This window comes from Euleptes europaea, chromosome 1 (genome assembly GCF_029931775.1).
Source record: "Euleptes europaea isolate rEulEur1 chromosome 1, rEulEur1.hap1, whole genome shotgun sequence".
Classification (NCBI taxonomy): domain Eukaryota; kingdom Metazoa; phylum Chordata; class Lepidosauria; order Squamata; family Sphaerodactylidae; genus Euleptes; species Euleptes europaea.
This window is the reverse complement of record NC_079312.1, coordinates 162,422,268-162,432,317: the sequence shown is the minus strand read 5'-3', so window position 1 is coordinate 162,432,317 and position 10,050 is coordinate 162,422,268. Positions and strand designations below refer to the sequence as shown.

General features: G+C 47.2%; 1 protein-coding gene across 1 annotated transcript; it reads left to right on the top strand.

Moving 5' to 3' along the window:
- The first annotated feature begins 414 nt into the window (after positions 1-414).
- Positions 415-9,664, top strand: TSFM (Ts translation elongation factor, mitochondrial). The gene is made up of 6 exons (XM_056849258.1): positions 415-483; positions 5,198-5,347; positions 5,611-5,739; positions 7,526-7,648; positions 8,353-8,437; positions 9,244-9,664. Exons 1-6 carry the CDS (start codon positions 415-417, stop codon positions 9,660-9,662), a joined length of 975 nt encoding a protein of 324 aa, XP_056705236.1. The 3' UTR covers positions 9,663-9,664.
- The last annotated feature ends 386 nt before the right edge of the window (positions 9,665-10,050 follow it).

Sequence of the window (10,050 nt, the reverse complement as noted above, 5' to 3'; positions counted from 1 at the left end):
TGTCTCACTTCCTATCAGCTTTCTTCACTGTTTAGCTTTCACACCCATACATAGTAACAGGGAACACGATGGCATGAATTAACTTGATCTTGGTTGCCAGTGACACATCCTTACACTTTTCTAGCTCCTTCATAGCTGCCCTTCCCAGTCTCAGCCTCCTTCTGATTTCTCGGCTGCAGCCTCCCTTTTGGTGGATGGTGGAGCCCAGGGATACAAAGCCGTGAACCGTTCCAGCGTCCTCATCGCCAACCCCTCTTGATCCGAACGCAAAACCAAGCGTCCAATAGGAAACGAGGCGCGTGTATGACGCCAGGGCGTGCGCCTCGCCGCGTGCGCGGGCTCGGCCAAAGAGCGCCGGGCTCCCTGGGTGGGCTCGCCTAAGAGCTGCTGACGACGAAACCGAGCGCCTTGAAGATGCAGCGGCTGGCCGGGCTGGGCCGGGCCGGGCTTTTTCCTCCGGAGGGGAGTGTTCCAGTGGCGCAGGTGATGCAGTTTCTGCCCGCAGAGCCTTGGATGTGTGGCCCTTCTGGGGCTTCCCCGGAGGCCGCGTGGGATTCCCTCTGCCGGGGGTTCTTTCTTAGCCCCCTTGCGTCCCACACGTGCGATCCGCGCCCTTTGCTTCCTTATTTGTAACCCACAGTGGGTAGCCGGGTTGGTCTGTCTGCAGTAGTGGAAAAGAGCAAGAGTCCAGGAGCACCTTAAAGGCTAACAAGAATATTTTCTGGTAGGAGCTTTCGGGAGCCACAGCTCACTTCTTCAGATACCGAAGGTATCTGAAGAAGTGAGCTGTGGCTCACGAAAGCTCCTACCCTACCAGAAAATATTCTGGTTAGTCTTGAAGGTGCTCCTGGACTCTTGCACTTTTCGGGATCTGAAGAAGTGAGCTGTGACTCACGAAAGCCCCTACCCTACCAGAAAATATTCTTGTTAGTCTTTAAGGTGCAACTGGACTCTTGCCCTTTTCGGGATCTGAAGAAGTGAGCTGTGGCTCACGAAAGCTCCTACCCTGCCAGAAAATACTCTTGTTAGTCTTTAAGGTGCTACTGGACTCTTGCCCTTTTCGGGATCTGAAGAAGTGAGCTGTGGCTCACGAAAGCTCCTACCCTACCAGAAAATATTCTTGTTAGTCTTTAAGGTGCTCTTGGACTCTTGCCCTTTTCGGGATCTGAAGAAGTGAGCTGTGGCTCACGAAAGCTCCTACCCTACCAGAAAATATTCTTGTTAGTCTTTAAGGTGCTCCTGGACTCTTGCCCTTTTCGGGATCTGAAGAAGTGAGCTGTGGTTCACGAAAGCTCCTACCCTGCCAGAAAATATTTTTGTTGGTCTTTAAGGTGCTACTGGACTCTGGCCCTTTTCGGGATCTGAAGAAGTGAGCTGTGGCTCACGAAAGCTCCTACCCTACCAGAAAATATTCTTGTTAGTCTTTAAGGTGCTCCTGGACTCTTGCCCTTTTCGGGATCTGAAGAAGTGAGCTGTGGCTCACGAAAGCTCCTACCCTGCCAGAAAATATTCTTGTTAGTCTTTAAGGTGCTACTGGACTCTTGCCCTTTTTGGGATCTGAAGAAGTGAGCTGTGGCTCACGAAAGCTCCTACCCTGCCCGAAAATATTTTTGTTGGTCTTTAAGGTGCTACTGGACTCTGGCCCTTTTTGGGATCTGAAGAAGTGAGCTGTGGTTCACGAAAGCTCCTACCCTGCCCGAAAATATTTTTGTTGGTCTTTAAGGTGCTACTGGACTCTGGCCCTTTTCGGGATCTGAAGAAGTGAGCTGTGGCTCACGAAAGCTCCTACCCTACCAGAAAATATTCTTGTTAGTCTTTAAGGTGCTCCTGGACTCTTGCCCTTTTCGGGATCTGAAGAAGTGAGCTGTGGCTCACGAAAGCTCCTACCCTGCCAGAAAATATTCTTGTTAGTCTTTAAGGTGCTCCTGGACTCTTGCCCTTTTCGGGATCTGAAGAAGTGAGCTGTGGCTCACGAAAGCTCCTACCCTGCCAGAAAATATTCTTGTTAGTCTTTAAGGTGCTACTGGACTCTTGTCCTTTTTGGGATCTGAAGAAGTGAGCTGTGGTTCACGAAAGCTCCTACCCTGCCCGAAAATATTTTTGTTGGTCTTTAAGGTGCTACTGGACTCTGGCCCTTTTCGGGATCTGAAGAAGTGAGCTGTGGCTCACGAAAGCTCCTACCCTACCAGAAAATATTCTTGTTAGTCTTTAAGGTGCTCCTGGACTCTTGCCCTTTTCGGGATCTGAAGAAGTGAGCTGTGGTTCACGAAAGCTCCTACCCTGCCCGAAAATATTTTTGTTGGTCTTTAAGGTGCTACTGGACTCTGGCCCTTTTCGGGATCTGAAGAAGTGAGCTGTGGCTCACGAAAGCTCCTACCCTACCAGAAAATATTCTTGTTAGTCTTTAAGGTGCTCCTGGACTCTTGCCCTTTTCGGGATCTGAAGAAGTGAGCTGTGGTTCACGAAAGCTCCTACCCTGCCCGAAAATATTTTTGTTGGTCTTTAAGGTGCTACTGGACTCTGGCCCTTTTCGGGATCTGAAGAAGTGAGCTGTGGCTCACGAAAGCTCCTACCCTACCAGAAAATATTCTTGTTAGTCTTTAAGGTGCTCCTGGACTCTTGCCCTTTTCGGGATCTGAAGAAGTGAGCTGTGGCTCACGAAAGCTCCTACCCTGCCAGAAAATATTCTTGTTAGTCTTTAAGGTGCTACTGGACTCTTGCCCTTTTTGGGATCTGAAGAAGTGAGCTGTGGCTCACGAAAGCTCCTACCCTGCCCGAAAATATTTTTGTTGGTCTTTAAGGTGCTACTGGACTCTGGCCCTTTTTGGGATCTGAAGAAGTGAGCTGTGGTTCACGAAAGCTCCTACCCTGCCCGAAAATATTTTTGTTGGTCTTTAAGGTGCTACTGGACTCTGGCCCTTTTCGGGATCTGAAGAAGTGAGCTGTGGCTCACGAAAGCTCCTACCCTACCAGAAAATATTCTTGTTAGTCTTTAAGGTGCTCCTGGACTCTTGCCCTTTTCGGGATCTGAAGAAGTGAGCTGTGGCTCACGAAAGCTCCTACCCTGCCAGAAAATATTCTTGTTAGTCTTTAAGGTGCTCCTGGACTCTTGCCCTTTTCGGGATCTGAAGAAGTGAGCTGTGGCTCACGAAAGCTCCTACCCTGCCAGAAAATATTCTTGTTAGTCTTTAAGGTGCTACTGGACTCTTGCCCTTTTTGGGATCTGAAGAAGTGAGCTGTGGTTCACGAAAGCTCCTACCCTGCCCGAAAATATTTTTGTTGGTCTTTAAGGTGCTACTGGACTCTGGCCCTTTTCGGGATCTGAAGAAGTGAGCTGTGGCTCACGAAAGCTCCTACCCTACCAGAAAATATTCTTGTTAGTCTTTAAGGTGCTCCTGGACTCTTGCCCTTTTCGGGATCTGAAGAAGTGAGCTGTGGCTCACGAAAGCTCATACCCTGCCAGAAAATATTTTTGTTAGTCTTTAAGGTGCTACTGGACTCTTGCCCTTTTCTATTATTTGTAACCCTTTTGGGTTTTATGGCCCGTGCCTTTTAACAGTCAGATCGTGAGCAAGCAGAAGCCAAACAGGTGAAGCTTTCTGCGTGGGGTGAGGGGAAAGCGTTACCTGTTTGGCTTACGCCTGTCATTCAGCTATGAAGAACAATAAAAACAAACAAGTGGGCAACCCATTATAAAAGGAAGCCTTAAGTACAATACCTTGTAAATGTCTAAACCATCTCATTTATAACTTGCCCTTCCGTAGAGTAATTCAAGGTGAGGTTCGTAGTTTTCCTCCCTCCACCCCGTTACATTTTATTCGCACAACAAACCTGTTAGGTAGGCTAGGCTGAGAGTGAGTGAGCTTGTGAACTGTGTGGTTGAACAGGGTCTCCTACATGCAACCCACAAAACAGGGTTTGCAGTGCTCCATAGCTCCCTGGTGGCTCTTGGAAGTTTGTCAAGGTTTCCTTGGTTAAAAGGTCACTCATGGCCAATTATTATGCCGTCCTGGATAGCCCAGGTTATCTATAGCTTGCTGGTGTCGCTTGGAAATTTATTAAGGATTTCTCAGTTAAAGGGTCACACATGGCCAATTATTATGGACAAAGACTTAAAACCTTTCTCTGTCTTTGTAGTTTTTCCCTTGTATGTCCGTTCTGTTCTTATGCGTTTCCTTTTAAAATGTTATACTAGCCAGCTGGAGTTTTGTTTTAATCTTTTATTTTCTGTTAGAATTTTGTCTGACCCATTTATTTGCAAGTGCCATTTTTCATTTCTGTTTCTGTGGCCTGTGTTGGGGGTTCTGAAATCTCTGCTATTGAAAAGTCTTTAACATTGACAAACGCGTACCTACCTGTGTGTATGCGATTGAGCTTGTGGTACCTTCTACTCCTGTTCCTTGTAGCCTGGGGCCACAATATGAAGTAGGAATACTATGTCACTTCCTCTCTCAGATATCTGTCAGAAGATATTTAGATAAGAATTATCAGTCTGTATTTAGTCAAGCATGCAAGTATAATTGTATTTTAGTAGCAATTTTGGTATGTTGGAATAATTGTATGTATGGAAGCATCTTCTGTTTGGTTTATTATATCCAATTGTTAAAAAAAAAGAAAAGAATTATCAGTCTGATCCCTGTGCATGAGTTTGTAGGTGATTGTAAAGCAAAATCCAAAAAGAAATGCCATGTAATTGCTTTTATTGGGATTAACCAAAATAACACAAACCAGTGTGCAAGCTTTTGATTTCTCTCTTAGTTGAGTTGTCAGGCTGGATTTTGTTTTTAATTGGTGGGGGTGGGGGAGAAGAAAAAGTCACATGCCATGATTTTGAGGCCTTGTCTTGTAAGCATCCTGTGTGAAATGGCAGGCAGATATGTGGATTTGAAATTGTGCTGGTGTCACATGGGACAATGTAGTTGAGCTTAACTCCTAGGGCACTTTCACACATGTCGAATAATGCACTTTCCATCTACTTTTGGTGCACTTTGCAGCTGGATTTTGCTGTGTGAAACGGCAACACCCACTTGCAAACATCCATTAAAGTGGATTGAAAGTGCATTATTCAGCATGTGTGAAAGCACCTCTAGTCAGAGTGCCTAGGATCACTTCGTAAATCGGCGTCTTCTTGTGGATATGAGCAGCAGCAGCATCTCTTACAATTTTACACTTCATGTTTCTTGTTTTTTCCTTGTAGTTACTTGGCTGCCAGCTAGCTCGTTTTCTTCATACTGGCCTTGCAGTATTGGCAGCGAAAGAACTTCTGGTGAAGCTAAGGAAGAAAACCGGCTACTCATTTGTAAATTGCAAGAAAGCCTTGGAGAAGTTCGATGGAAACCTCAAAGAGGTGAGTGTCAGTGTTGATGCCTGGCAAGATGCAGGGATGCTGTTTGGGTGTTTGTTTTTAAAAAAACAACTTAGAATGCAAAGGGTAGTGGGGCTTCCAGCAGTTTTTAAAAATTAACTGTTCAGAATGCAGTCCTTTGCAGAGAATAATGAAGCTTGGTCCAGTCCTGGGGATAGTACCCTTTGCTGAATGGCTGGCCTGGTCCTTTGCATTGTCTCTGAGCCATGTGGTCTCACTTCTGGGGGTTGGCTTTGTTTTCTAAGGCGGAGGGCTGGCTTCATGACCAAGCTCAAAAGGAAGGATGGAGCAAAGTTTCCAAACTGGAGGGGCGGAAGACGAAAGAAGGGCTGATTGGGCTGCTGAAGGAAGGAAACTCAGCCGTGATGGTAGAGGTGAGCACCTTCCCCCTTGCAAGAGAACTCCTTGCTATTAAAACTCTTTGCTATTTCTGCCTTTAGCGCAAGAAATGTGTAAAATCAATGGGTTTAGACCGGAGTGACTGCATAGGATTGCATGCATTGCCACCACTCATATTTGGGTTTTAAGACAGAGGTTGCATACATTCCTAAATCCAGATGTGCCAGTTCTTGACCTGGCTCTGGTCGCCCTGCAGGTGTCTGCTCTTGAGGAAAGGTGCATTTACTGGACCTCCCTTGCTGCGTTGGTGTAGACCGTAAGATGCAGTTGTGTGCCTCTGGGTCTTGTAAAGTGATGCTGCTCCCTAGAAGGAAGGGAAATGTGGGTGGTCATGGTGGTCCATGGTGGATATTGTCATCAAGTTGCGGCGACTTATGGTGACCCTGTAGAGATTTCAAGGCCAGAGACGTTCAGAGGGGATTTGTCATTGCCTGCCTCTGTGGAGCAACCCGGAACTTCCTCGGTGATCTCCCATCCAAGTATTAACCAGGGTCAACCCTGCTTAGCATCTGATGAGATTGGGCTAGCCTGGGCCATGCAAATCAGGGCATGTTGGTCCATAGGTAAAAAGTAAAGATAGTTCCCTGTGCAAGCACCAGGTCATTACTGACCCATGGGGTGATGTCACATCCTGACATTTACTAGGCAGACTATATTTATGGGGTGGTTTGCCATTGCCTTCCCCAGTCCTCTACACTTTACCCCCAACAAGCCGGGTACTATGTTGGTCCATAAAGATAAAGGTAAAGGTCCCCTGTGCAAGCACCGGGTCAGTGATGTCACATCCCGATGTTTATTAGGCAGACTTTGTTTATAAGGTGGTTTGCCAGTGCCTCCCCCAGTCATCTTCCCTTTACCCGCAGCAAGCTGGGTACTCATTTTACCGACCTCGGAAGGATGGGAGGCTGAGTCAACCTTGAGCCGGCTACCTGAAATCAACTTCCATTGGGATCAAACTCAGGTCGTGAGCAGAGCTTGGACGGCAGTACTGCAGCTTACCACTCTGCACCACGGGGCTCCTTATGTTGGTCCATAGCAACATCCAAATCCATGTAATACCTTTTTATTAAGACCCACCATAATATAACACAGTGGGCAAGCTTTTGAGTTCTCCAGAACTGCGGATGCAGTCTTCACTAGTAGCACAGATTTGGATGCATCACACCTCTCCATTCAGCTAAGTATGGAGGCTTCCGCTGGTGGAAAGCCCCTTGCACTGGTGGAAGTAGGGTTGCCAGGTTCCCACTTACCTCTGGTGGGAGCTTCCTTGTAGTGGTGGTGGGGAAATGATTTGTGCGCACACAGCACATGCACCCAATAATGTCACTTCCGGGGTAAACCCCGGGTCGCTCTAGCAAATTCCTCCTGAGGGCTGACGGGCAGGCCCATTAATTGGCAGGCAGTTGCCCGTCAATAACTGGCAAATGGGAACCCTAGGTGAAAGGCTCCATATTTAGCTCAGTGGAATAACTGTATCCAACCTTCTAGTGGGTAGAGTATCTAGGGGATCAGATCCAGTCGCTCCCTGCTCCAGCACTCTCTTTCATTTTCTCTTTCAAGTCATTGCCAGGGAAGCTGGCAGTCAGAGTCCAGCTGAAAGGCTAAGGTGCTAGGTGATGGGAAAGATGTCTGCCTGAGACCCTGGAGAGCTGCTGCCGGTCAGAGTTGTCCTTGATAGACCAGTGGTCTGACTCAGTAGAAGGCAGCTTCATAACAGCGGCTGTCTGGGATTCCTCAAAGTTAGCGATTCTTCTCTGCCAGGTGAATTGTGAGACCGACTTTGTGGCCCGAAATGCTAAATTTCAGCATCTGGTTCAACAAGTCGCGGTTGGGACGATGCAGCATTATCAAGAGACTGTGGAGCAGCTAAGTACATATGCCAAGGTAAGAGTGGCATTAAAAAAATGGCCATCTAATAGCATCTGTCATCATGGGACTTTTTTACTGTCTTTAACATTGCTAAGTAGTGGGTTAAAGTCTAGCACGGAGTGGTTCTTACGAGGCATTGGCTTTAATGCAGTGGAACGTTTCCACAGTTTTAATTACTTCCACCTTTCGAGTGTGAATTTCTTGCCTCCCTTCCTACTGCAGCCCAAGTTGCCCCCTCTTGAGGGGAGCTGAGACAGTCATTTTCCTCAAGGAGAGTCATTTCCATCCATGGAAACACACCACTGGATCCAATCCATGTTATTGAATCCAAGTTGAATGTTATTGAATTGCAAAGGGACTGCAAGGGCATCTCCATGTTGGACAACCGGTGGCCCACAAGCAGGACCTGACTCTTGTCCCTGTTTTATGTTGCTCCTGCCACAATATACAGCCAGACTGGGAGATTTCTATGCTACTCTGGCTCAATAATGTGATTCTCACACTTGCACTTGGAGGCAATGCAGCCTATTCTACTAACCCAAAGATTATACTACTTAATTCTTCTCTCATTTGTTTCACAAATGTGGGCCAGGCCTCACTCCCCCCTCCCCCCCAACTTTGGTAGATTCCTAAGAAAATTACAACAGTATAAACTCCTGCTGTGTGTATAAGAGGATGTGGCTGCTCTATGGATGTTGTGACTTTGACTCCTTTTGTAGTGTTTCCTGGAAACCAGAGAGCTTTCTCAGCTCAGATTGGGACCTGATGGATCCTTGCTTAGTGACCAGTTGGCTTTGACTATTGGTGAGTGTTGTGCCAGATATGCCCAGGAAAACAGGGAGAGGCAAGCAGCAGCCATTTTGTTTTGTATTAAACCCCTACAGAAGATGAGAATGTGACAGGTCTTTTCTGGAACACTGAAGAGTAGTGTTGTTCTTTTACCTTTGACCAGTTGCTCTAGCAGTAAAATATTGGATTCAAAGAACTTGTAACCTAGGTACTCCTAAGCCTTTTATGCATGGCTGTTTTTATCCCGGTCCCCCCTCCGACGACTTTGGCTCTTTGTTTGGGTTATGCATGCTGTTTCTGACCGTCAGAGGTCGCCTTGCTCTCCCCCTGCATTTCCTCGCGTTTTGCCCACATTTTCAAATTCGAGATTAAACAGGTCCCTGAAGTGTGTGTGAAGTACTGTCAAATTGCAGCCGACTTATGATGGCCCCAGCAAGGGGTTTTCAAGGCAGGTGAGAAGAAGAGGCGGTTTGTCACTGCCTTCCTCTGCAGAGTCTTCCCTTCCAAGTACCGACCCTGCTTAGCTTCTGAGATCTGATGAGATTGGGCTATGCCATGCTGCCTTACCTCCTACTTGAGGATTACTCTCTAGGTTTCCCAGGCAGAAGTAAGTCCCTGTTTGTTCCCAGGAAAGTGTCCTTAGGATTCAGCCCTTGGCTGCAGTAGCCGTCAGTGGTCTATATAGAAGCAGAGTGGAGTGGCTTGCTATCTGAGCAAGGCATCATTGCTTAGCCCTGAAAAACAACTTGTATGTCTAACAGCTCATTCTTTTTTCTTCTCCTTCCCCCTCCTTTTTATGGATCTTTTTAAAAAATATATAGGCAAACTGGGGGAGAACATGATTATGAAAAGGGCAGCGTGGGTGTCTGTACCGGAGAACTTCTTCATTGGCTCTTACGTGCATGGAGCGCCCCCGACGGGAAACCCGTTGCTTTCTAACATGATGTTCGGCAAGTATGGTGCCCTGGTTATCTGCAGTCCCCCCGAGCCATATCAGAAGTCGAACTTTGTCGAACTCGGCTGGAGGCTGGGCCAGCACGTGGTGGGGATGGCTCCCCTCTCCGTAGGCTCTCCGGAAGATGAGCCCAGAGGAGACTCTGAGACAAAGATGCTCGCGCAGCCCTTCCTCTTGGATCCTGCGATCACTCTGGGACAGTACATTCAGCCCTCTGGGGTGTCTGTGCTAGATTTTGTGCGCTTTGAATGTGGGGAGGTTACGGAGACGGCAGAAGCGGAGTAAACAATATGTTTTTTGTTAGAATGATAAACTCTTCCAGGATCTACATACAGGCCCTGGAGAGGTTAGAGATCTGGCTGGTATGGAATGAATCCCATATTTGAGGACCAAAGAAGCGAAATGTACATGGAATTTTTCTCCAAAGCCTGGAAAAGGTTCTGTGGTGTGTAACTGACAAAAGGGGGCAAGTGGACATTGATCAAAAGTGGGAAAGATACCTGGATTCATCCTGGGATGATTTTGCCAGTCAGAATGAGACCTGGAGCCAGTGATCCCAACAGCTTGCCTCTGTTACTGTAGTGTCTTTTTAAAATGATACCCTGACATATTGCAAATAAAAGAAACAGCTTCACCTGTGCAAACTGGGAAGCCAGGTTCTGCAGATTTCCTG

Excerpts from the sequence above, each read along its gene's own strand:
- TSFM (XM_056849258.1), top strand. The coding sequence starts at position 415 with ATGCAGCGGCTGGCCGGGCTGGGCCGGGCCGGGCTTTTTCCTCCGGAG. Across the intron at positions 484-5,197 it reads GGAGTGTTCCAGTGGCGCAG|TTACTTGGCTGCCAGCTAGC; the intron begins GTGATGCAGTTT and ends TTTTCCTTGTAG. Across the intron at positions 5,348-5,610 it reads TCGATGGAAACCTCAAAGAG|GCGGAGGGCTGGCTTCATGA; the intron begins GTGAGTGTCAGT and ends TTGTTTTCTAAG.